At 35.6% G+C, this 25,631-nt stretch overlaps 4 protein-coding genes and 1 non-coding gene across 7 annotated transcripts; 2 read left to right on the top strand and 3 right to left on the bottom strand.

The window, feature by feature from the left end:
- Nucleotides 1–236: 236 nt before the first annotated feature.
- On the bottom strand, nucleotides 237–1,848 carry LOC114740106 (mitochondrial outer membrane protein porin of 36 kDa). Its single transcript, XM_028928235.1, has 5 exons — nucleotides 1,744–1,848; nucleotides 1,563–1,649; nucleotides 1,270–1,331; nucleotides 802–1,028; nucleotides 237–675 (listed from the first exon to the last, which is right to left on the bottom strand). Exons 1-5 carry the CDS (start codon nucleotides 1,790–1,792, stop codon nucleotides 369–371), a joined length of 732 nt encoding a protein of 243 aa, XP_028784068.1. The 5' UTR covers nucleotides 1,793–1,848; the 3' UTR covers nucleotides 237–368.
- A 2,147-nt stretch (nucleotides 1,849–3,995) lies between these two features.
- Nucleotides 3,996–18,798, bottom strand: LOC114740144 (protein QUIRKY-like). Of its 3 annotated transcripts, none has more exons than XM_028928274.1 (2): nucleotides 18,791–18,798; nucleotides 3,996–7,509 (listed from the first exon to the last, which is right to left on the bottom strand). In XM_028928274.1, the coding sequence occupies exon 2, from the start codon at nucleotides 7,504–7,506 to the stop codon at nucleotides 4,435–4,437; it is 3,072 nt and encodes a 1,023-aa protein (XP_028784107.1). In that variant the 5' UTR covers nucleotides 7,507–7,509; nucleotides 18,791–18,798; the 3' UTR covers nucleotides 3,996–4,434. The 3 variants fall into 3 exon arrangements, with proteins under 3 accessions (XP_028784107.1, XP_028784108.1, XP_028784109.1); XM_028928275.1 differs by lacking the exon at nucleotides 18,791–18,798 and having other exon boundaries at nucleotides 3,996–4,849; nucleotides 4,933–7,615; XM_028928276.1 differs by lacking the exon at nucleotides 18,791–18,798 and having other exon boundaries at nucleotides 3,996–4,849; nucleotides 4,951–7,615.
- LOC114740145 (inactive protein RESTRICTED TEV MOVEMENT 2-like) lies at nucleotides 9,914–10,976 on the bottom strand. The gene is made up of 2 exons (XM_028928277.1): nucleotides 10,707–10,976; nucleotides 9,914–10,588 (listed from the first exon to the last, which is right to left on the bottom strand). Exons 1-2 carry the CDS (start codon nucleotides 10,837–10,839, stop codon nucleotides 10,056–10,058), a joined length of 666 nt encoding a protein of 221 aa, XP_028784110.1. The 5' UTR covers nucleotides 10,840–10,976; the 3' UTR covers nucleotides 9,914–10,055.
- Nucleotides 18,799–19,124: 326 nt separating the features above from the next.
- Nucleotides 19,125–22,779, top strand: LOC114740146 (probable WRKY transcription factor 61). The gene is made up of 5 exons (XM_028928278.1): nucleotides 19,125–19,287; nucleotides 20,329–20,406; nucleotides 20,537–21,133; nucleotides 21,227–21,340; nucleotides 21,487–22,779. The coding sequence occupies exons 1-5, from the start codon at nucleotides 19,162–19,164 to the stop codon at nucleotides 22,477–22,479; spliced, it is 1,908 nt and encodes a 635-aa protein (XP_028784111.1). The 5' UTR covers nucleotides 19,125–19,161; the 3' UTR covers nucleotides 22,480–22,779.
- A 1,110-nt stretch (nucleotides 22,780–23,889) lies between these two features.
- On the top strand, nucleotides 23,890–23,962 carry TRNAA-UGC (transfer RNA alanine (anticodon UGC)). Its single transcript has one exon. It is a non-coding gene; the product is annotated as a tRNA-Ala (tRNA).
- The last annotated feature ends 1,669 nt before the right edge of the window (nucleotides 23,963–25,631 follow it).

The raw sequence follows: 25,631 nt of genomic DNA, 5'->3' as shown, positions 1-25,631 counted from the left end.
ATTTTTCCTTAGAACAAGGTGCTCAAATATCCTAGAAATATCTATAAAGGAACACTCAATACCCAGTACTCGGAAATAAAACTTTCAGGATGTATAAGAGTCAAAAAAATTTGTTCACATACTGGGTATTTCTTTGTGGATACTTTTAGGGTATTTAAGCATCTTATGCTTTTTTTTTAATACTTTATAGGTATTTGGGAACGTTAAATCCTGTTCGCAAAAAATATTCGTAAAAATATTGTCAACTATCATTGTCTTTATTCGTAAAAATTGTCGACATTCTGCAATATTGATTTAAAATGGATAGCGATAAATAATGAAATCGTTCATCAAGCGTGCTAGATAGTAGCTTTTCTCCTTGAGATTGACTAGGGTGCTAGAGCCAGGGAGAGGCCAACCTTAGGAAGTTTACTTGTGGCCCTAAAATCCATTTCTCCAGCCACGGATATACAAATTCTCTGCCAGAACTGTTGCTGAATAAGAGCACCCGCCTTTCCATAGGTATCAAGTCGAGCCTTCACCAATGTGCAAGGTAGCAATGCGTGCTGAGCACCAATAGTCACACCGGTCTCATTCATTGAGATCCTATGCTTCACCTCTGCTGCTATGGCTGTCTTTGTCAGAGGGTTCACCTCATGATAAAAGGATGCTTTCACAGTGTCAAACCTGTCATGCCTGTATCAAACCAAACTTGAGAATCTCATGATAGTTTCACAAAGATCCAGCTCAAACCAATCACAGGTGTAGTCTAAGTGGACATTTTGAACTTGTGTGTGCGCAACTATATTTCGTGAAGCTCACATGGTCATAGAAGCAACAAGGAACGCAGTGTTGAAGGTGCAACCAACATTCATTTTCCTGAATTCCTTTGTCGAAATGTCGTATGCAAGTTTGGCCCCCAAAGATAGAATATCTGTTCCTATAAGACCAGAGAAGTTGACCACAGGGTCATATCCTCTTTCAAGGTTTCCTATTAATCCAATGCACCCAGTTATTCCAGTGTAGTTACTCAAGTATTGCAGTTCCACCTGTGATCATCAAAATTCAAAAGGATTAAGATGATATTGATGAAGTTCTTAACAAATAGATAGAAGGACGATCATGATGATTGAGTCATCTTCAAAGATGATATCAATCTGAGAGTCTAAGGTAAACGTGATATACAAAACATGAGAAGAAAGCCTTTTAAGCTCAAAGATAACTTGAAAATTCCACGCGCAAAGTGCATAAATAATTTTATTATGTTTTGCAAGTTAGGAAAGATTTTACCTTCCCAGAATCAGGGAGTGTAAAATTGCAGAGGCTTCTAACTCCAGGCACAATTTCGTCCACTGTTGCAGTTGCAACATAAAAGACACCGTGGTCAGCTATTAAATTCCATGGCCATTAATTATTTCCATTTTCGGGTAAAATATTTAGGATCAATACTGTTATTTCAGAGTTAAAAAAAAGCGAAGACACAGGTTTTGAAAATTCAGTTTGTTTCTTGTAAACATATTTTTCTAACAGAAAAGTTTTTTAAGCCACAAGGAAGAGGGGGGAAAAGCTTATATTTCAATTACCTTGACAAGACAGATCTAGATTCCAGTCCATCATTTGGTAGTGAAAGTGAATTGGTGGTTGGTGAGCATAGTCCTTGTGAAGAACAGCTAAGAAAAATGAAATCACAAGCGTGTTAGAATCTTAAAGAGAAAAAACAATCAATGAAAAGAATCTGAAAAGAAAATAAAATCATCCTTAAACCTTTAGCTCTTTTCCCAATATCAAAATATATGCCCGGACACCTGCTCATTTCTCTAAGAACACTGCATAGAAATCAATATTCTCTTCCGGTGATGCGCCGGTTTTTGATTTGATAGGCTCGAGAATTTATTGGAAAACAATGAAAGGCAATGACGAAATTTCCTCTTGCACAAACAGACATTTAATCAGACAGTGTCCAATCTCCAAACGAAATTTCCAGTGAACCAGTTGTAAATACCGTTTATGTGAGTCAAGACGGCATGCGAATAGAGAAAGAGTAAGACTCAAGCTAGGCGGCCTCAGTGCCGATGGTGATATATAGCTAGCTTAGAGTAATCTGCCCAGTAAATTTTGGTTATATACAACTTACTGTTGATAATCATTGTTGCTTTGCTCTTAAGCTCACCCCCAGAATTCTGGTACATATTTGGAAACATTTAATCTCCTTATTTTGTCACTGTTTAACAACCCTCCACAAAGAAAAGTTAACAAAACTAAAATTAAACACCAAGTCTTTCGATCTGAAGACGTGTGATGATATTTGAAGATGCATTGCGAAACTCCGGAGTTTTGCTGCAAATTTTGCATCTTATCCTTCTTCATAACAGCTTCGCCTTCAGGTTCATCCTTTCCTTCAGTCTCCAGATTGATTGCTATGGATTTAGATTTCGTTTCTTCTGGAAGGCTTAGACCCAATTACCCAAATAAATTAAGGGAAATATAGTTTCTGTTACGCTAATTGTCTAGCTAACAGGGGATTAGATTATTGATAGCTGACAAGAAGGGAAGGTACAAATTCGTCCTCTTCCCAAACGGATCGAGGAAACTAAACTCGGCCGTTAGCTCCCCACAACAGCTTCACAAGCAGGTACTGCAAAGGCCCAAATCAATCGTCACTCTCACGTATCCTAGTCACTATGGATAATGAAATTAATTTACAGATTTGGTCAAAAAAAGTTACAGATAGCTTTTTAAAACTCATTTTTAAGGTTGCGCATGATTTGTTATTAATTAAAGTAATTTTATTTAATTTTAAGTGCATGGGTTTAAATTAATTTCAATAAACATGGTACTTATACTACTATTTGAGATAATAGAATATCATTAAAATAATTATGCTGTGCGATTACAGCCAAAAATATCCATCCAATCTAATGATTACAATCTTGAAAGTAGCATACTTATAATAGGCTATAATTTAGGTTGGATACTATAGAAACTACAGTTTCAAGTACGTAGTCTGTCTGTACTGTACAATTGACTACGAAGAATATTGCCGTATTAGTTGGAAGTCGCAGAATACAAAGTGTATTTTTCTGTATATATTCACATTTTTTCCTGAAATTTGTAAGCCAAAAAAAAAATTTAGGAGCTTCTACTTTCTAATTACCTGATCACAATATTGAAGAGGAGAAATTTATTGTTTGTTTATTAAAAAAAAATCAATAGGAGACTCAAAATTCTGGTCTGGTTTATGCATTGAATATTGTAAGCTTGTTAGTAGTCTTAGTAAAGAAGCCATTTCTGAGTTGGATCTGTGAATCGTTGGTTTATGTAACGCAAATTAGTTTGATGACCCAGAAAAAGTACATGAAATTATTGCATGGTTCTAAAATTCAGCAAAAACAGTTTCTCCGCACTTAGCCACTGATCAGTGATATGCATGATCAATGGATGCCAAATTTCCAGGTTTCTCAAGTAGTTACGAGACTTCTTTCCAGTTCCCTTGTTGTGCACGGAAAACAAAGTTAAGACATCCCAGAGCAGACTCTCTTAAACATTCCTTCCTGTTAACATACGACCTCAAGTCTTAATTATAAGAGCTAGTTGACTAATTTGAGGAGATTAAAGAAACAAGTTAAATTAGTTATTTGTAATAAATATGTGTTGTCTTTCCTAAAATATCACTACTAATCAAGTTTATTGACTAAAACTACCATTATTAGAAGAACTACCTTGGAAAAAAAATACATAAATATGAGAAATAAAGTGGATTGGAATTTTATAATTATGATCAAAATAAAAGTCAAACGAGATCCTATATTAAGAACCGGAGGTAGTATAATTCAACGAGAGGTATGCATGAATGAAGGGTCATTTGCTTTCTGATGCAATTCAACACTGGATTTCTAGCTTTTTTAAGTCTAGCATAAGCATAACCAATAGAGAAATGTGCAACGCCTTGGTTCTGTATATTTAATTAACCCTAAAGTGTGCTTCTATTTGGTTCATCCAAAGGTTACACAATAAAGAATTCAAGATATCATTAAAATATCAGAACCACAGTTCACAAATGAAAGCAAAATATCAGAACCGCAAGCACATTGAACTTAAACAACATATCCAGAGGTATATACTTTCCCAAACATGATGACAGGAAATTCTCCTCGCCATCAAAGAGCCGATACCCCATCTCTTATTTCAAGTTTTGAATGGTGGTCATCAGGAAATGTAGTTCATTACAGCAAAAAGAACATGATGACAACTAGCTACTTTCCTCTCAGAGTTTCATCACCCACTTTATTGTCCATGCAATGTTATTACTGGGGACAACTTTTTAAAGGCCAAATGGTTGCATTGTTGTCTCACCCCTACTCCCACCATCCATCCCCAATATTTAAAATCTGATGTCTGAAAAATTGTCCCAAAAAAAGCAAATGAAAAAATAGACCTACGGTAATGTGAATCAATCTACATCAGCCGATCAGACAGACTTGGCAGTCTCCTGAAAAAGTTTAAGGAAGCAGAAGGCATGGGGTCCCTGAACATGGGATGTCGCAGGTAGTAAAATCCTAAAGCCACAGCCACCATTTTTGGTGGAACCACATACATTGTCACTGTAATTGTCAGACACATTGCAATGAATATCTTCGTGGCCCTTGGATCCCTCCAACTCACCAAGGCTTGCAGCCTCTCCCCTTGTGCTGCAAAATCACCCAACACAGTTTGGACCCGAGCAGCCAACATGCGTAACCTGTCGTATCTCACCTGAACTATATCAGGTGGCCTTGAACTGGGCATTGTGTCAAATTCCTCATCTAACTCATCCGGGTCAACTGTTTCGGCTTGTGACAATCGGGTATCCATCCCAGCCGGTATCCTGGGTCTGAACCGGTAATACCATATGCCAATCAAAACCACGTATAAGAAGCCAGTAGGGACAATCAAATCTGGATACCAAACAAGTACCAGGTATAGAATATGGACCAGAACAGTCGTCACCGGCTTCCTCCACCTTCTGATGTCGTCCAACCATTTTGCCAACCCGATGGCCCAAGCCAGAACCGCCACGATCCGACACCAATTGGCCTTGCTCTTCCTTATGCTCCAAGTTTGCGAGTCCGCATCCAACATGTACCGAACCACCTCGTGCCCAAGCGGTGGCTCCGCCTTCGAGAGCCACTGCGCCACCATCTTTGTGGCGGCTCCCCGTAGTGCCTCCTGTTGAGCCAAGCCGAGGGGACGAAGATAATGCATTCTAGGAAACAATGGCTGCCCGTAAAGTGCACATGTATCAGGCAGCAATGAAGGACAGGCAAAACGAACTGCTAGCTCAATCTCACCGATTTTCTTCAACCCACATCGGGATAACACCAACAGAGGATATGAACTTGTGTACACCTTATTACTCTCCAGAGTAGATACTCGTATTCGAACCTTCCCAATGCGATTGTCAGGTTTATCTTCTGATGCGTCAACAAACATTCGCCAATTGTCAAAGACGCCGATGGTCAAAACTGTACATGGGTCGTACACTTGCCACGTGTACTGCTCGTTCCAACGTGGATCAAAGCTGTCTGTGATGGTTCGAGTGCGAACCCATTTCTTCCCGTATTTAGCCACACAGTAAGCATCGGTGGACCCCTTTCCTCCTGGTCTGGGTTTCATGGGAATGAGACTGCGCGCCCCTAAGATTCCGAGTTCAAGAATTCCGATGGGCGGCTTCCACAGCTGTTTCGCCGTCGCCCGGAAGTCACTGCATACGTGTGCCGCTTCGTCCAGCACGTGATAGCCTCCTTCCAAGCATAGTCTCAGGTGGACTCGGCCGCTGTAGGGGCCACACCCGTTAAGACCATCAAGGGAGAACCATTTCGAAGCCACGTGGCGCTCGTCGATTCGTTGCTCAATGGAAGTCAGTGGGATTACGATGTGTCCCAGGATCGCGGCCTCCCTGGTCGTACGGTCTTCTACTAGCAGGATCATGGGATCTTCTTCGAGAGGCTCGCCGGCCACAAAGAGCAGGTCTTCGTTCCAATGGATTGATAGGCTGTGGTTGTTCATGCACCCTCGCCTTGTTCGTTGGCTTTGGAATCCTAACTGTACTTTTATTCGAATCTCCGGCGCCGTTAATGGGGGTAGATTCGGAGGGATGTTGAGGTCTTGAGCTTCAATGATGTTCACACGCAAGTACCAAAGCTTAGGCGACTGGTATACTTTAGAGCGTGTGTATGCCACGTCTGGTACGTCGGAGCTCCATGCCTCCGGGAATGCTTCATCTGCTTGTGTACCAATCCAGACGGCAAGTTGAATATCACCTGAAACTCTGCCTGAATTTTGTTCTACGGCACCACCTTCAAGGCGGTACCATTGCGGAGCCAATGGACTATCAGGAGGGTCTCGTACAGGTACGTCGGAGAGATCAAAGCAAACACCGCCCAAAAATTGCTCGGTTGGATAATCCCAAACCGAGATCTCCAATGTCGTGCTCGCTGTGTCAGCCTTGTGTCCGAGAGCGAAAACCTGGTTCCACTCCGGCGAGTCATTGGGCTCATTTGGACGGTATTGCGCAGGTTTTGATGTGAGCAAGGGACCCGATGACCCTCGAATCTTCACATATGGACTCTCATTCGGGGCCAACCCACGAGCCTTGACGATTTTGACAAACAGGTATTGCATCGGCTCCACCAGCTCATAGGGGTGAACTCTCTCAGAATCGACGCCGGTGGGCTTTTTAGAGATCACTTTTGGCGAGTAATCTCCATTGGGCCTTTTCAAAATCCTAACTCTCTCCCCTCCCGGTATTCTTCCTGACTGCATTCTTCGGACCTCTGGAGGGGGTATTCCCGATACAGGTGGTGGTTGTCCTGCCATTTCCGGCATAGGTTGATCCTGCGGTACATGGACCACCGGCGGTGGCGATTCTTCAATAACCACAACATGCGGTGAATGAGGGACTCCAGGTACGCAATGCTCCGGCGGGCCTTGGACCTCAAACGCTCCTCCTTCCTCAACTACTACGCCCGGACCCTCATGCTCTGGAGCTTGCTGCTGCTGTGGCTCCTGCTCTGGCTGCGGAGGCGGTCCTTCTTCCTCCATCATCTCATCATAGTAATAAATCTTAAGGCCTATTTCGCCCCTAACCCAATTAAACACGCTCCTCTTCTCCAGCGTATAGTACACCAAACCTTCATCCCCTCTCCTGGAGAATTGAGTTCCGTACAGCCTCACCCTGCCTAGGAAGTGATTTTTCCGGCCACTTCCATTTCCAAACTTCTTGTCATTGTTGACCTCAATATTTAGCTCTTCGAACTCCATGTTATGGGGGTCAGATACAATGAACTCAAGAACCTCGTTCCAAACCGGGTTAAGGTCCTTGTACCGGGAACTGGTCCTTTTCCTGTGTCCATCAAAGTCAGCGACGACGTAAGGGCTGGAGCTTCCCTGGCCATCCTTGGGAAGGAGATTGCGCGCTTCCACTACTTCAACGATAAGCTTTCTGACAAATCCCGGACCAAGCGGTGGAGGCTGCATCGGCGTCGTCATGTTCTCATGTTGTTAACGGGATCAGATTCTGTTTCCGGTGAGCTTGAAATTGCAGCTAATAACGGTGGCCGTTGATAGAGGCAGGGAAGAGAGAGAGAGAGAGAGAGCAGGAAGAGTGAGAAGAAATGAAGAATGTTGGTTGCTTTATTATTTTATTTTTGTTATTTTAGTTTAATTTTCCCTTGAATTTATGCTCTTTCTTTATCCTTCTTTTTTAGTTTTTTTTTTTTGTTTTAATACATGGTGGGGGGACTAGAATTGAAGTTTGGTAGACGGTGATAGTGGGCAGATCAGATTCCATGCTCTCTCGCGAAGGTTTTGCTTTCCACCTTTAGCCTTCCTTCCCTCCCTCTGCTCTGGATTCGTTATCCACCTCAGCTTCTCTTCCCATTTCTTTATAATTATGAAGTATTAATTGTTTAATTATGATTTAAAATAATTGATAGTTTATGTTATTCCACTGGTTCCAAACCCATGAGAATAATTGATGCAGTCTCTTCTCTTGCACTGATCTATGAGCACAAAAGTTCTTATCTGTACTTCTTAATCAATTTATTATGCTATAATTCCTCAGCTCATGAACTTATGGCTTGACTAATGAGCTCATCATCTAACGTTCTCCTTTCATTTCAGTTTGAAGAATTTAAATACCTAATACATGAATATTGAAAAAATTAGTTCTGTAACAAATATGAGAAGATATTCCCCACAATGGAAGGATTCAAGGTTCAAAATTTTTGTGAGGAGAAGTATCCATATCTTAGCACCTGATAGTGACTAGAATAGGATTAACTCTAACAAAAAAAAAAGTGTGTTGATTTTCTAAAATATCAATTTTAATCACCGCCTTATTAATCGAAACTTTCTTTAATACAAGCCATCAACATAAATGATTTGAGAAAATTTATAAATTTTCAAGATAAAATGATTCGAAATCTTATATTTATGTTTAAAATAAACTTCTCAACTAACTCATAAATCATATATTTATCATTGTAAAAGTGCTTATCAATTATGCACATACTCTTACACAACTTGAATGCTTGCCAGCAAGGAAACTGTCACTTGCACAACTTTGTAAATATATAGCATAGGCATAATGTTATCTGGATTTTAAGTTTGCTGAGAAGTCATCAATCCCATGATAATTGTCATTGAAAACACAAAAGGAAAGAAAAATTATGAAGAAGCAGCTTTTGAATATCGTCTTAGGACGCTGCAGTAATTGTTAGTTTGAAGGAGAAGACTCTCTTTGTGCACTTAGCTAGAGACCTTACGTAAGCTGAAAGATTTAAGACAGGGGAAGGCACATGATTCCACGTCGCAACCATGTAGCCATCCTTTTTGTCAAAAGCAGCCAATTTTGAATAAAGTTGGGACGACAAAGCATCGCCTTTATCTCTTCTTGTGCTCTCTCTGATTCTCCCCCTGCCTATCCATTGCTTGTCACCGTCTATATCTCTAACTATAAATAAACCTTCCCTTTTTCCATTTCGAGCAGCCATTGGTTGCCAAATTAATGTGTTCTCAGTAATTTTGTCAACCTTAAGCACTTTGTATTTTGCTCAAGAATTTTGGATTTGGAAGAGATTCTAAAATCCATGTTATGGGAAGGAAAGTTATACATTAATAACTGCATGTTTGAGTTTTGCAAGGAAGATTTTTGAGTTGAGATTGCAAGGGAGATTTTATTTTGTTCTGTTGCTGTGCATTCACATATATACATCAGTAGGGTTACAACTTTTTGGTTCAGATGCCCAAGAAACTTCTCTTTTCTGTACCAGTGCGTGCTGTGTGTGTTTTTGTGCGCTTTTTAATTTGTTGGACTGTTTGTGGAATCTGATCCTGTTAAGATTAAAAGCAAACCTTGATACGATGCCTCTCTGATTCAGCATATTTTTTTGGATCAAGTTGAGGATGAGGTGAGTAAAAGAACACTGTTGCTTAAAGAATCAAATGCAAAGGATGTGTTGAAAAACAAAAGGCAATCCGAGTTATTTTGTAAGGTTTTTGTCAAAGGAATACCAAGTCGGCATAAAGTTAATTGGATGCATAGCACTGAGAATTGAGAGACCAGGAACTTGAAATTTCTGTTTTCACTTTGGTGGAGGCAGGAGAGGATGAAGAGTTGAAGCAATGTGGATTTCTGAATTGATATGGAAAGTAAGAAACTGAGAATCTCTTATGTATTAGCCATCTTATATATGTCCCGTAACAAGACAGTCTGATGTAGAATATTGACGTGGAGGCAGGACCTTTTGCCAGAGTTATGACAAAGCAAAAGGTTGCCCATAAACAAATCAAACCATGCTTGAAGGTATCAAAGTTGTGGGGAAAAAATTAGAGGAAGGATAAGGAACAGATATTATTGTTTGCAGAATCATATGAAACTTTATTCTACATAACTATAATATCATGGGAGAAGCATAACCACGAGGTGTGACATATTTAAATTTCTTATTGGTTCAAACACACAACTATAAATAGATAGGAGGGACGTCACATAAGGGAAGAATATACATTCATGAATGCAGGTCGAGTAAATCCATTTATTCTGCGGTTGAGGATTGAAACTTGCGAGAAACTAACAATCCCAAGGAAAAGGCTACAACTGCAGTGATAACAATTCCCTTGTTCTGTCTTAAGACTTTCACTGCATTTTCTAATAGAGTAGGTTCTTTTCCCCATTTCCTTACCAGATCTTCGGGAAAACCCCCCACGAGATTGATTTCATTTCTTCTTTCCCCCTTCATATGGCGGTCCTGTTCTCTGTTGTGATCTCTTCGTTGATTATCAGAACTGGGTTGCTCGCGTTTATGATTTTCTTCTTGTCTCCTAACACTGCCATTTGCAGGCTTAGCTGGTTCAGTTTCTGTGTTCCTTTGTGCAGCTCTCTTGGTGATAGTCACATAAAGGATCTCACTATCAAATTTCCCAGCTATCTTATCAGTATCTGAATCATTTGGCACTGGAAAAACCAGCTCAAACCGAACACGTTTCACTTCGTTCACTTGCCTTTCTCCTCTTACTGTGATATAGCCAGAGCCCTCCACCTGAAGCTTCACCTCTTCCTTCTTGAATCCTGAGAAAACCATCCAGAGATTGAAGAAGCAAGCCAAGAAGAAAAGTAACCTTCCAACATGTAAATTCCAGTCTTGCAGATTAATTAAAATAGAGGGTGTTTGAATATGGAATAATACCAGGAAGATCGACCAGAAGATAATGGCCGGTGGAATCCTGTGTCCATCCAGAATTAGGAACTATCTGTTCCACAAGAGGGGGGCGTGAGCTTATTCTGACTCCAACCCGTCTTCCGTCTGTAACACTAGCCATTGATGCGGATGAAATTGATCGCTGATATGATTCTCTAGAGAGAAAGTATTAAGTGTGAAAATTCACAATGAAACTTTGTCCTTGATCATGAGCTATATAAATTGCATTGCATGCGGTGATCTGCATATTTCCTGTGAAGATGGTGAATGAGTTTGTTGGATGGCTTGTTAGCATTATTATTCCAAACTTATGATGAAAGAGCGCATAAGAACTTGAGGTGGTGACCAACGTACGTATGAAGTTCTGTAGCAACGTCCAGAAGTGGACTATTCTTTGCTTCGTTTGCTTATTCCCAGGCCACCTCTTTCGGCGGCGGCGGTTGTCCAGCAGATCAAGATATCGCATGCCAGCATGTTGCGCTAGCTCCTATCCTTAAAATAATTAGTTTGAAGGTATTAAAAAAATTAGTTAGAAAAATTTGGTTAAAAGCGTCAGTTTAAAAACTTAATTGGCTAAATAAAAAGACTTAAATTTTAATGACTATAACTATAATCCATGAGTGCAACTTTTCTTCTGTTATATGCAACATATCGTCAATGATGTGCCACAATCATTACTATGAAAGTTATTTACACATAATGGAAGACATGTTGCACACAACAAAATAAATATTGCACTCACAAATCATAGTTAGACGCATTCAAATTTAGGTTCTTTTAACTAATTAAATTTTTGAACAATGATTTTTTACCAAATTTCTCAATTAGTTAGGTTAATTATTTGTAATAAATATGAGTTAACTTGCCTAAACTACCATATTTGATCATGTGTATTAGATATATTATTGGGAAAATCCTAATTAAATCCTGCTGAAATACTTAAAATTAAATTGAGGCCTACACTTTTAACAAATTCTTTATTAGGACATAAGACCTAATTAGGAATTGCTGAATATTGTTAAGTAACTATAATGCCCCTCTTTAGTTAAAAATGAAAATTGATTATTTTATCCCTCTAAAGTGGTTCATCATCTCTTATTATTAATATTTAGACAAAAAAATATAAATAATTTTTTAGTGTTTGAAATTTTGTAATATAACTAAAATCTTCAAAATATTTTCATAAAACATTTCAAATTATAATATATGTAATCTTTAAATAAATATTTTTAATATTTTTTTCTTTTCAGGTTGTAAGTATTTATTTTAAAATTTTAAAATATTTTAATTATAATAAAAATTTAATATTAAATCGTAATTATTTACGTTTTTAGTTCGATCCAACATTGTTTAAATAAATAAAACTAACGTAAATTACAAGAACTGAAAATAAAAAATATTTATAATTTTACTTATATTTGTAATTTAACATGTTTTATTAAAATATTTTTAATAGTATAAGTTATATATACAAATTTCAAACATTGTAAAATTACTTATATGTTTTTTGGTCTAAAAAAAATATAAGAGATGAGGAATTACTTGGGAGAGGTATATTAATCAAGTTTTCTTTTTAATTGAAGAGGGACATTTTGGTGATTTAACAACATTCAAAAATCCCTAATTAGATCTCATGGCCTAATTAGGAATTTGCTAAAAATGTAGGTCTAAATATGAATTTAGGTATTTCAGCTGGATTTAATTAAGATTCTCCCTATATTCTTTGGTGACAACACGTTACAGTCCATAGGAATGTTTGGAAAAAAAACTATAAATTTAAAAAATAAAATAAATTAAGATCTTATATTAAGAACTAAATTCAATCTTTAACTGGTTTTTATAAAAAAGACAGCAGCCGCTAAACCTTTTTTCCTTCTTTTGGGCCTGAGATTAGAAGAGAATGGCGTGGATGAGAGGAAGATTAGTTAATAAATAATGATTGTGTGAATCAAAGAATCTTGCGCCGTGTAAACTCAATATTTTTTTTCATTAAATTCTCCACTTAATACATAACAAATGTATGATTTTACAGTGACACGTTAATAAATACATAGTAATTTTGCTACATAAGGAGAATCTGAACTTTTAACATTATTCATAGCCCATTTTGTGTAACCTCACCCCAAGGGCACTTCTTGACCACGCATATACCACTTCAAAGTCTTCTACGTATGTTATTAGCCATCTAAATATAGCATTTATTTTTCTTCTACCACTTGAGTTAGCTGTAAGTGATTTCCTATATAATTTCTTTAATTTTTTTGACATATATCATAATTTAATAAAAAAAACTTAAAAAAATTATTTAAGCTTAATCTATCATTAATATTTTCGATCATCAAACTTGCTATAATAAGAAAATCCCTTGACGCTGCCCCGTAATGCCCTTGTTGCAGGCTTCCAGGTGATATCACCCGCCCGGCCCATCTGGCCCAAACCAACAAATATGTCCAGCAACCAGCATGTAACTCAAAACATTAAGCTTCTCCATTGATGAGCCCAAAAAAATCGAAAAACAAAGAGAAGATTACTGCCCAAATATTGAAAGTGTGTGTTGGAAAAATCCTATAATACTACTAAATCCTATAATACTACTATTGACTTGTAGTTGCCTTTTTTTTATTTTAAATTAAAAAATTGTTGAAAATGAAGGTGGGTCTGAAAGTTTGCTTCGAACACTTAATTTTGACGTGTTTGTGTAGGTTAAGACTTTAATTTTGGTTATAAAAAAAATATTAGTTTAGGTAGCTTAAGAGTATTCTGGTGGTGGTCTGTGTTTAAAACAAATAGTTTGAAATTGACTAAAATATCATTGATATTTTTTATCGGAGACTAACGTACAATTCAGATCATACGGATAAATTATTGGGCTATTTTAAAATAATTTTTAGGCCTCAAACTTATAATTTAATGATACTTAAGTTCTCCACACAAATTTTCTGAACAAACGAATTACAATTATCGATTCAGAGTATTAGATTCTTGATTCCAAATCAAGTATTTAAGTTTTAAATAATTGTTAGTTTGTAACATTTTGTAACTGTATGAATTAATATGTGTAAATTATTTTTGCAAAAATTTTATCGAGGGTTACTTATCATCAATTTCGTATTTTAGGACCCAACTATAATTCTTCCCATAAATATTTTAATTGAAATAACTATCTAACTCGTTCAATCTAATGTTAGTAGCTAGTTGCTTGTATATTATGAAAATTATTTTAAAAACTTTATATGTTTAGTACTACCTTCGGTCCTAAATTATAAGACCACGTTCATAGTTTACAAACAAGATTGTATAATTAAGACCAGAGGTAGTATAATATAAACACCAATATAAAATATAAACACCAACATAAAAGAATGAATGAAAATAGAATATTTTAATATTACAAATTTTTCATATTAAGTACTATCTTTGATCCTTAATATAGGACCTCGTTTGACTTTTATTTTGATTCTAAATATAAGACCACAATCCACTTTGTCTTCTATATTTATATATTTGTTTCCAAGATAGTCCTTCTAACAATGGTAGTACTAACTAATACACTTAATTATCAGGGGTATTTTAAAAAAGACAACACTTATTTATAACAAATAATTAACTTAACTTCTTTCTTTAATCTCTTCAAATTAGTCAATTAGCTCTTATAATTAGGACCGGAGGTAGTATATTCTAGCTTTAAACATATAAAAAAAAAAAAAAAAAAAAAAGACCCTCGTAAGTCCTAACATCGTTTATGCGTTGTATCATTAAAAAAAAAAAACATAGTTTATACTTTCATAATGTTCCAGCCTAAGATATTATTCTCTGATCAGAAAAAAAACTTCAAATATTATTTTGCTGTTGGCTTCTTGATTATTTGATGGTTGTTTGGGCTGTTTCATAATAGTACTTACTTTTCTGTGCGCCTGTAAGTTAGAGAATTCCAACCTCAAAATTCTGGTAAGAAAAAGAGAGATTCAACTTTAAATATTTTCAACTAAACTACTCTATGGGATTACTTATTTTTCTGTGCACCTTTAAATTTCAGATTTCCAACTCAAAACTCCGACAAAAAAAGTGATATTCAAATTGAAATATTTTCGACTTGTTATATTAAACATGGTGTATGAACTTTCACATTAATTTCACAACATAATTAAGAATAGAAAATACAGGCGTCAATTTACATTCATAAGCTTTTGGTCAAAAAAAAGGAATTCGCATTCATGAGCCTGCAATACTTATAATCTCCGTCCATATATGTAACTTTTCAATCCTTTGAATTAGCGGTATTTAAATGAAAAAAATGTATCAAAAAAAAGTATTTAAGTGAAATAAAAAAAAAAAAGGCTGCGGATTATGGATTTGACTCCTTCATCTGATTAAACAAATATGATTGAAAATTATTTTCGCAGCATAGCTCATTCACACACACATACACACACTAATTATTTTTTTAACCTCAATATATATGCTAATTATTTACTAATTATGCTTTTGGTGTTGTTATGCATTGACTTTCCATTAATTTAATCTTAATGCGACCAATATTAAAATTTTCAGGGAGTAAATCACACAATTTTTCATTGAAATTATGAAGATATTTGTTTATCTCAAAATAAATAATTTTTCTTAAATATTATGAACATCATATAAACCTCTAATTATTTGGTTAAAAGTTCTGCATATGGGCGGCAAACTGATTATAACTATTATGAGATGAAAATGATTATTTTTAAGGAGGAATCTTGATTATAAACAAAGAAGCGCTATAGTTGAAATTAGGATTAGAATGGCTGACTCGGTTCAAAATATAATTATAAACCCGAGAATCTAGGACTATTGTTAATTGAAAATTATTTAAATATTAATCAAGTCCCTCAATCCAGCGAGATATATACATATATATATTTATGGTTCCATATATTGTTATTATATTTTATAACACATCAAACTTCAAAGGTAAGCTAGCTAGCCACAACGTAATATTTGTTGACTTAGTGGTATTACGAGTACATATGATCGTTGACCCAATGCATTTCGGATCCTACCTCAACGCTACAAATAAACAATATTCTCTCAGTCTTTTTCTTCTTCTTCTTTTTTAAATAATTATATAGTGGTTATTTTTTTAGTTATGCCAATTAATTTTGAATTGAATTATCGGTTTTAGTGGACGCTTAAACTTGAATTAACTAGTGCAATTTGTGTGTATATAATCAAGTTGACGAAGGTCTGTTGAGTTGTAATAATTATGAGAACTAAACTAAACTAAACCGATAACGTGATCAGTTGGCTTAATTTGTGGGTCTTCTATATGAGCAAAAAAGGAATTTAAAAAGCTGGCGGAAAAAAAAGAAATAATGGGAAATAAAAAGGGGGGTGGAATTCCAGCGAGTCTTCAAAATACAACACATAATTGGATCATTCATTCACACTACTGCTCTTTGAAGGGAGTTTGGTTCGTCTTTGATTTCTAATATACTATTTCAATATAGGGTTATAAATACATAAAAAGTTGTCTTAATGCATGTATATAGATTCTTTGGAATTTTTCTTATATTGTTACTCCATCCTGTTACACTTAATTATAAAAGAAATATCCTATAGAAAGTTAACTTATCAGAAAGTTCAAAAACAATGTTTGTTTCCTTTCTTAGATTCATTAAAAACGTAATTAATTTTTAAATAAATGTAATATTTTTTAATGCTAACGACAAAAATCCTTTTGATTGAATTTCATTTCATAATGTTTAAGAGTAAGTTTGTAAATATATAATAAATACGAGGGAAGTACTACACTACCACTCATCATCAAGATCCTACTCAGTAAATTAATTTCCGAGTTGTGATGGAAATTTATTCTTCGAATTAAAGTGACGGAAATTTTATTACTTATTAAAAAAATAATTTCCTCTCTGCTTCTCCCCAAGTCAAGACCCTATTTATATATGTAATATCAAATCTATAGGGGAAAAAATAATACGTTAGCTAATTATATGTCATGAAAAGTATCATGTAATTTAAATTCCATATGAAGTGGCTCTTCTTTGTTATAACTAATGAGCAGTATTCATGGATGTTAATGGAGAAGACAGAATACCATAAAGAACAAGTAAGGCCAATAGGAAAACAATAAAATGCACATATGTACATAGAAGGAGACGAGAAGGGAAATTATTAGAGGTCAACGGAGTTGATCCCTAGGTTGTCTTTTTTTACGTTAATTATTTATTTATTTTCAAACTGTTGCATTTTGTTTATTTATTTTCCTTATTATTTCTTCTTCGCGTGGTGATGCGTACAGTATCGTATTATATTAACGACTTGTCAATATATAAATGTATGTGAGACATGCCTCGTTACATATTCCTAATTAACAACCTTACGGTTACCATATGTAGTTTGTTTATTTTTAATTTTAACGTCTCTGACCAACATTATCTAATCCTTTCAGGTCATTTTCAATTCATCATTCTTAATTCTGATCAGTCTTTTAATTTCATTCATAGCTTTAATATGTTTAATTTGACGAAATTTAATTTATTCGTTGTATTTTGTGAAAAAATTCTGTTATATAACAAAAGAACCCAACTAGTTATTATATATTTGGACGCTAAACATATAAACTATGTATTTTAATCTTTTCTCCGGCTCATTAGATACATATTTACGTTTTTGTAAACCCTTTTAATTAAAAAAAATGGTTTGAAAAATTCAAGTGTTGCTTGGCATAAAATATCTTACATATATATAAATATAAACCCTTAGATAATTAAATGTACGATCGTACAAAAATGACATGTAAGTTGATAAGCTGGTCAAAATAGGATTGGCTTTGTAAATCCTAGTTTTTAAGTATTGTTCAACATGGTTTTGTCAGCATCTTACTTCATATTATTAAACAAATTAACCAAATTTCAACTCTTTTATTTTGTTATAATATCTTGGCACAAAAATCCAAATTGGATCGTGAAATTTTATATGAAGTGATGGAAACCCATATATTTATTAGTGTTGATATTTATGCGAGTGTAGAAATCGTTCTTCAATCGCATCGCCCCTCTTATATATGGTTTAGATCATTCATCCCAAATTAATCCTATCGCTTAAGGGGTGGCAGCAGAGATATAGACATATAAATACACCTACATATATACTAATTTAGAGTCAGAGACGGGACAAATCCGATATATACGCCTAATTTCGGACACTTATCAAACATTTAATTAAAATAACTTTAAGCCTTAAGGTTCAACGTACTATCCCGATATATTTATAATTCGGCGGATAAAAAGATAAATCTTTTTGTTTTTAAATAGATTCATACGTAACAATTAAAACAGCTTGCCCCGCCCATCAGCTTTTATAAGAAAAAATAGTCAAAAGGGCATAATTGCTTTCAAAACAATTGAATATTCCTGTTTTGTACAATTAATCAGGTTCATTATAGTAATTACCAAATAGTATTCAAATCAATACACTGCATCTTTTATAAGCTTTTCAAAACTCCAGGAGACATATCGACATCCAGATTTGAATATGCTAATTTCACACGGAAAAATAAGCCCCTAGCTACCTCCCTAATTATTTGTAAGAGACTTGAAGCCAATATGAGCTGGATCCATCGTTCTCTCTAAATAATATATGCTACATAGCCAAGACACAATGATGTGAACAATAATACTACACATAAACGGCTTTTTCCCATAGATTTTCTTCATTACGATAACTAGCTAGGTTATAATCAAATAGTTCATAAACACAAATCAGTTACATATATGGAAATATGAGAGCTGAGTTTAACTGAGAACTTATCTTTCGTCATTTGTGCGTGTATAAATAATTCAGTGGAATAGTCTGTTAATAAATAATGGAGGAAGCGTGCAAGGCAATCCCAGTAGGTTAAAAAGCTTGACTCAGAGAGAAGACAAAGAACAAAGAAGAGAAGCTCCGGTCACCGGAGGTGGCAAAAAAGTTTGACCCACAAGGGTTTTGGTTAGGAAAGCATGTGACTTTTTGGTAATGTACGAAGCTTCAACGATGGCACTTTAAATTGTGAGTCCGACCATTGCGGCTTCAACCTCTCTCTCTTTCTATGACATCTTGTCTCCGACGTTGAAGTTGAATTCTTCTACTTTTAATATCCATATTCTTTACGTGTTAAATATTATATTATTATTATTTTTGGTAACCCCACAACGTGTTTCTTAATTTCGAGTGATTATCTATTATAAGGATGGCAATCGGATTGGGTGGCTCAGTGTGTTGACATTTTTGGTGGTGTGTGAGTGCCGTGTTGGAGCTAGCCAGCCAATCAGCTTATTTGATTCTCTTTTATCAGTCAAATACTTCATGCAGATCCTCCTTTAAATACACAAGAGGCGATTTCAAGACCCGGAACTGCAGATATTGAAGAACACAGGGATCAGAGAGGCTAGCTAGCTTTTTAACTATGGAGTTTGCTCTGCGCAGATCTGGCCAAGAAGCTGAACCAGCCGAGGAAGAAAAGAGAAGTGAATCTACTGCTGCTCATAATCATGAAGCTCCTCCTCGTCTTAAACAAGATATTACTGTCGAGGTGAAGATTATACATACATACACATATATATATTTATATAAATCACTCATCACAAAGCAAATTAAATCGATTGTTTGTGTGTGTGTTTCAGTTAATTATTTTACATCTTTTGAGTTCAAAATCCTTCTGGGTTTCAGATTCTGTATTCAAAAGGTTTCTCCTCTCATTTGTTTTGTTCCGGTCGATCGATCTTGCGTATATATACAATTGAAAGCGAAGCTATAGCTTCTTGATTAAACGCGCTCTAGCTTTACTGTTAAATTCGTTTAAGCAGTTAATATGATTATGGAAAATTAATTAGGATTCTCCTTATTGGAGTACATGGCAAATATACATGATGTTTCGATTGTATAGTTTCTTCATTTTTATTTCCAAAATTATATCTTTAAAGTAATTTTTGCTATATATTAAACAGCAAGCGCATACCCAGCATTCATACAGAACAAATTGATCAATATAATAATTACGAAGGGACAAGGAGATATGATGTGTAGCAGCCGGTCTCTTTTCGATTTGAGATTCTTTATTTTGTCCCAGGTTAACCAGTTTTTCTAAATGACAGTAATTATATTACAAGTTTATAACACACACACCAGCAGCAACTTTAAAGTACTCAAAGTAATTAACCATTAGCGATGAAGACCTGCAGATTGAGATTTTTATCAGCGGGATAAAGGATAAAAGGGTCTAGCTATTAATTTTATTTTAGGTGTGTGTGTAATATAATTATAAAACGTAATTTAATTTCCTTTGAGATGTAAGAGTTGACCGAAGCATGTGTGTTTGGAGGATAAGCTAATGATATCTAAAATTGTGATAATCCACACACTGCACATGTGAAACCAGAAGATTGTCGGCTGTACCCAGTCGAGTTCTATTTATGCTTTTTCTTTGTTTTTGGTTTTTTGGGTAGATCATCGTTTTCATTTTTCCGAAGACAAGTTGACAAAACCCTAGTCATATATCGCACACGCAACAGAAGAGGGAGGGAAAAAGTTCTGATTATATATACACCCATTAATTCAACTATTGGATTTACAGGTGCCGCCGATGAATACTACCGATAGATCCGTCGTGGACACTGGACCACCTCATGCATCCTCAGCCAAAAAAGAAGAGGTTTGTTTTAATCATTCGAGGAATCCTACATCAGTTACTTACTGTCTATTTAAAGTCAGCTTTTATAAAAAGTGGATAGAAGAAGTTGCTTACTTTTAAATGCTTATGTGAATGGGTGATTGATACATAGGTTGACGAACTTGAATCAGCAAGAGTTGAAATGGGTGAGGTAAGAGAAGAAAACCAAAGGCTGAAGATGTGTTTGGAGCGAATAATGAAGGAATACCAGGCTCTGCAAATGCAATTCCACGTTATAGCTCAACAGGAAGCTACGACGAAATCTGATCAAAAAGGAGATGTTGGTAACAATCAAGAGCCTGCTGAGGAATCGGATCTGGTTTCACTCAGTCTGGGAAGAGTTCCGGGTGGTAGTAGTAATCCAAAATCTGACGAAAAATCTAAAGTCATCAACCCCAAACCGTCATTACATTTACAGCGACAAGAGGGAGAAGAAGAAGAAGAATTCAAACAAGACTTGTCTCTTGGACTGGATTGCAAAGTTGAAACATCAAAATCTGGAAGCACGACTGAAGCTTTGCCAAATAATAATGCGAGCCCCACCAATAGCTCTGAATTAGTTCACAAGGAAGAAGAAGCTGGCGAGAGTTGGCCACCAAGCAAGGCACTTAAAACTCCCAGAGATCCCACAGATCAAGACGAAGTTTCCCAGCAAAATCCTGCTAAGAAGGCCAGAGTTTGTGTGAGAGCAAGATGTGACACCCCAACTGTAAGTACAATGCATATATAACTTGCCCATGAATACACTCAAGATATATATAGTAAGAGCACTATTTATTCACGCTCGAGTTATTTGAAACAGCTGAATGATGGATGCCAATGGAGGAAATATGGACAAAAAATATCGAAGGGAAATCCCTGTCCAAGAGCTTACTATCGTTGCACAGTTGCACCAAATTGCCCAGTAAGAAAGCAGGTAATTTATAATATATATCTACTTGGGTCTGAGTATCACGATATTGTTTGAAATTCGATATATGCTTTCCTTTTTGGGACATCTAAAAAAAATATTAAATTGAATACACTGACTTTATAGTCTCTTTGTGTGGGATTGATCTTCAGGTGCAAAGATGTGTAGAGGACATGTCGGTTCTAATCACTACCTATGAAGGAAACCACAACCACCCTCTCCCGCTCTCTGCTACTGCTATGGCTTCCACCACTTCTGCAGCTGCTTCCATGCTCTTGTCAGGCTCTTCTTCAACCTCTAACCTCCCTGCCGGTTCAGCGCCGTCTGCAACGGCCTCGGCGACCACCGCCATTGGCTCTGATCTCCACGGCGTCAACTTCTACCTCTCAGATGGCTACAAACCAAAGCAATTCTACCTCTCCAATCCTGCACTATCACCTTCACCATCACACCCTACAATTACCCTCGACCTCACTTCCAATAATCCTTCCTCTTCAAATTATTTCTCGCCCCACTTCAACAGATTCAACTCAAACTACAATAACCCACCGAGATTCCCTTCTTCAGCCAGCCTCAGCTTCAGTTCCTCAGACTCCAACGCAATTTCATGGAGCAACAATGTGGGGTTCCTCGGTTACAACTACAACGCCCAACCATATAATAACAACAGGAACATCCTTAGCAGCATCAACCTCGGAAGACAACTACCGATTCAAACTCCTCCTCCTCCTACTGCTCCTCAAGTACATCAAAATCCTCCTTCACTACTGCCAGACACCATAGCTGCAGCAACTAAAGTGATCACAGCTGACCCAGCATTTCAGTCAGCTTTGGCTGCTGCACTTACTTCCATTATGGGCACAGGAAATTGTGGTAGTGTTAGTGGGAATAGCACACAAAGTGTTGGAGAAATCAACTTGGGTCAGAAAATTAACCCATGGGGAGATATTTTCGCAGCTTCTGCATCTGGGTCAGCTTCCAAAGTCAGTGGATGTGGTTCAAGCTTCTTGAGTAAAACGACGCCGTCCGGAACACAAGCAGGAAGTAGTGGTTTGATGTTTCTACCTCCATCTCTGCCATTTTCTAGCTCCAAGACCTCGTCGGCGTTATCTCCGGCTGATAATAGAAACAAGTCCAATTCCTGACGGAAATTTTCTCTTCGTATTATGATTGTTTTTTCCCTTGTAAGATAAAAGGAGAATTTTGGGCACGTACACATGAATAATAATACTACATGTACATTCACTCTTGGTTTTGTTGGCTTAGGAAAGATGTAGATGATGAAGATTTCTGTGTGAATTGAACAATGTTACATGTTACGCTCACCCAGAAATTTCTCTATATTGTGTTTAAGAGAAACATGTGTAGTGGGTGTTCCCCCCTGATCTTTTTCTTGATGGAAGTTATTGCAGTGACATCAAATAAATGTACAGAATGTGATGTAGTTCTTGTACAATTATCTAGGGAAGTTGAGTATTGCTCATGGAAGATGAGATTAAAGGATGTCGTCATTAGGATTATAGTTATATCTTGGAAGTTCATAGCAGTTAAATTGATTCTTACGGTTCTAGTTGCCAAATTTATAATAAAAAAACTCCGTAATATAGGTTGTCTTTCAGTCAAACTCACTCGATAACATTGAGAAGGCGCGTCATTCAATAATACTCCTCCGGTCCTAATTATAAGACCCAATTGACTTATTTGAGGAGATTAAGGAAGTAAGTTAAGTTGGTTATTTATAATAAATAAGTGTTGTCATTCCTAAAATATCCTTGCTAATTAAGTATATTGGCTAAAACTATCATTATTAGAAGGATTATCTTGGAAAAAAATGCATAAATATAAGAGACAAAATGGATTGGGTCTTATAATTAGGATCAAATAAAAAGTCAAATTGGGTCTTATAATAAGGACCGGAAGAGTACTAATTAATCACATTATCGATTATTAAGATAGAGAGCAATAAAAACCTTTGGCCATCGATAAGCACTAATATTCATCATTGCGTTGAATTTAAACCATTCAGATATAATTTTAATGGTTAAAATTTAAAATTTTCAACTAATAATTTTAAAATGAAAAAATTATTTTAAAAAAACTTACAATTAAAAAATTACATTTATTTTAGATTATACCTATTAAAAAATATTTTTTTAAAAAAAAATATTGAATATTAAATCTCAGCTATTCATATTAAATTTGAATGGTTGAAATTTGATGAGTATGATAGTACTAATTAGTGTGATAAATAATAAAATAGAGAGACGTAATGGTGAGTAAGATCATCCTTTTTGAAAAGAATTTTGTCTTTGATTGTGTTCATTCGTAAAGTTTGTGGATTAGAATAAAGTGGCGCTCATCAATAGGGACACATGCTTGCTCAGATTAAATAGCTTGAGTCCCAAGAAAAAAAAGATTAACTAGGTTTTGGTAGTACAGTGTAAATTCTCAAGAGTTCTATCCACATCAGCAGCTATGCGGATCGTGCCGCGAGCGAATTGATAACGGCTAACAAGAAGACGTCACAAACTGATTAATGTGTTTAACAATCGGCTGGGGATGTAGCTCAAATGGTAGAGCGCCCGCTTTGCATGCGGGAGGTACAGGGTTCGATCCCCTGCATCTCCATTCTCTTTTTGGTTTCGTGCGCTCGGCTCTCTGTCATTTATTTCCTTTCCTCTTCCTTTAAAAGAGCGTCTAGGCCCACCAGGCCAAGCCCAGGGGTTCATCTCACACGCATATTTACATTCACATTCAAAATAATAATGACAATACTATACCCAAAAAACAAGAGAAAATTACGTACAAGTCTCACAGAAGAGATTTTATGCATCTAAGATCCCACGAAATGTAAAAATTACTGACATGTCTCAACGGACCTCAGAGTAATATATTCTATTTGTAAAATGACATTACTGCCCCTCACATTTCAAATTCACATTTGCTCTGTCATTGCGATTTACAACCTCAGCAGCGACTATTAACAATCCAATGAAAAGGTGTTAACAACCTAAACAGTACTCGTTAATAACTTACTTTATAGAATCATATAACCTCCACATAAGAGTAAATTATAACCAAATAGCATAATACAACAACTTTAACACTAAAATGGGAAGCTTTTTGATATCATTAAGAATTTTAACTAAACCCAATAAGATTATAGCAAAATTTTAACGCGGAGATCCATTAACAACCTCAACGGTGAGTATTAATAACCCAAAGAGAGCTGTTGACAATCTAGACAGTGTCTGTTAACAACTGACTTTATAAGATAATATAATCTCTAACAACTATATAAGATTAACTTTAACACTATTTAGTTATAGTTAGAGGTTATATTATCCGATGAAATCAGTTGTTAACAGGCACTGCTAAGGTTGTTAACAGTTCTCCTTAGGTTATTAATACTTACCGTTGAGGTTGTCAATGGATCTTTGCATTAAAATTTTGCTATAATCTTGTTGGGTTTAGTTAAGATTCTTAATGATATCAAAAAGCTTCCCATTTTAGTGTTAAAGTTGTTGTATTATGCTATTTGGTTATAATTTACTCTTATGTGGAGGTTATATGATTCTATAAAGTAAGTTGTTAACAGGTACTGCTTAGGTTGTTAACACCTTCTCATTGGGTTGTTGATAGTCGCTGCTGAGGTTGTAAATCACAATGACAGAGCAAATGTGAATTTGGAATGTGAAGGGCAGTAATGTCATTTTACAAGTAGAATATATTACTCTGAGGTCCCTTGGGATCTGTCAGTAATTTTGACATTTCGTGGGACCTTAGATGAATAAACTCTCTTCTGTGGGACCTGTGCGTAATTTTTCCAAAAAACAATAATAATAATGACAATAATAAGGAAAATGGCACAAAAACACTTATTGAATTTTAGAATAATAGACTATGACTTATTAAAATCATTACAGTAATAGTCGACGTTATTACAAAAGTAGTCAGTATAGTCTATTTATCTTTTTAAAATTTAATAAGTATTTTTCTGTCATAACATATCATTTTGTTATGCCCAGAATGTTTAAAGAAATTTTTTTAAAAAAATCTCATTAAAAATTTTGTGGTGGGAGAATTTTTTTAAAATTTTAAAATTACTAAATTGTAATCTATGACTATATATATAATATTTCTTGAAAAAATACCAAGAAAGTACCACTTAGATTTTAAAATCCTATAACCAGAAATTTATACAAAAACGTGTTATCATTAATTGCTTATCAGGTGAAGTCAATTTTAAGCGGTATTTTTGTGGGATTTTCTCATATTTCTTCGTGGTTAATCTTTT

The sequence above is a fragment of the Neltuma alba genome, unplaced genomic scaffold (assembly GCF_004799145.2).
Source record: "Neltuma alba isolate B1F8T4 unplaced genomic scaffold, ASM479914v2 tig00003057_pilon, whole genome shotgun sequence".
Classification (NCBI taxonomy): Eukaryota; Viridiplantae; Streptophyta; class Magnoliopsida; order Fabales; family Fabaceae; genus Neltuma; species Neltuma alba.
Note: the sequence above shows the minus strand (reverse complement) of the source record. Positions and strands in the feature narration are given on the sequence as shown.

Excerpts from the sequence above, each read along its gene's own strand:
- LOC114740145 (XM_028928277.1), bottom strand. The coding sequence starts at position 10,839 with ATGGCTAGTGTTACAGACGGAAGACGGGTTGGAGTCAGAATAAGCTCA. Across the intron at positions 10,589-10,706 it reads TCTTCTGGTCGATCTTCCTG|GATTCAAGAAGGAAGAGGTG; the intron begins GTATTATTCCAT and ends TGGTTTTCTCAG.
- LOC114740146 (XM_028928278.1), top strand. The coding sequence starts at position 19,162 with ATGGAGTTTGCTCTGCGCAGATCTGGCCAAGAAGCTGAACCAGCCGAG. Across the intron at positions 21,134-21,226 it reads CAAGATGTGACACCCCAACT|CTGAATGATGGATGCCAATG; the intron begins GTAAGTACAATG and ends TATTTGAAACAG. Across the intron at positions 21,341-21,486 it reads ATTGCCCAGTAAGAAAGCAG|GTGCAAAGATGTGTAGAGGA; the intron begins GTAATTTATAAT and ends ATTGATCTTCAG.
- LOC114740144 (XM_028928274.1), bottom strand. The coding sequence starts at position 7,506 with ATGACGACGCCGATGCAGCCTCCACCGCTTGGTCCGGGATTTGTCAGA.
- LOC114740106 (XM_028928235.1), bottom strand. The coding sequence starts at position 1,792 with ATGAGCAGGTGTCCGGGCATATATTTTGATATTGGGAAAAGAGCTAAA. Across the intron at positions 1,650-1,743 it reads TATTGGGAAAAGAGCTAAAG|CTGTTCTTCACAAGGACTAT; the intron begins GTTTAAGGATGA and ends CATTTTTCTTAG. Across the intron at positions 1,029-1,269 it reads CACTCCCTGATTCTGGGAAG|GTGGAACTGCAATACTTGAG; the intron begins GTAAAATCTTTC and ends TGATGATCACAG.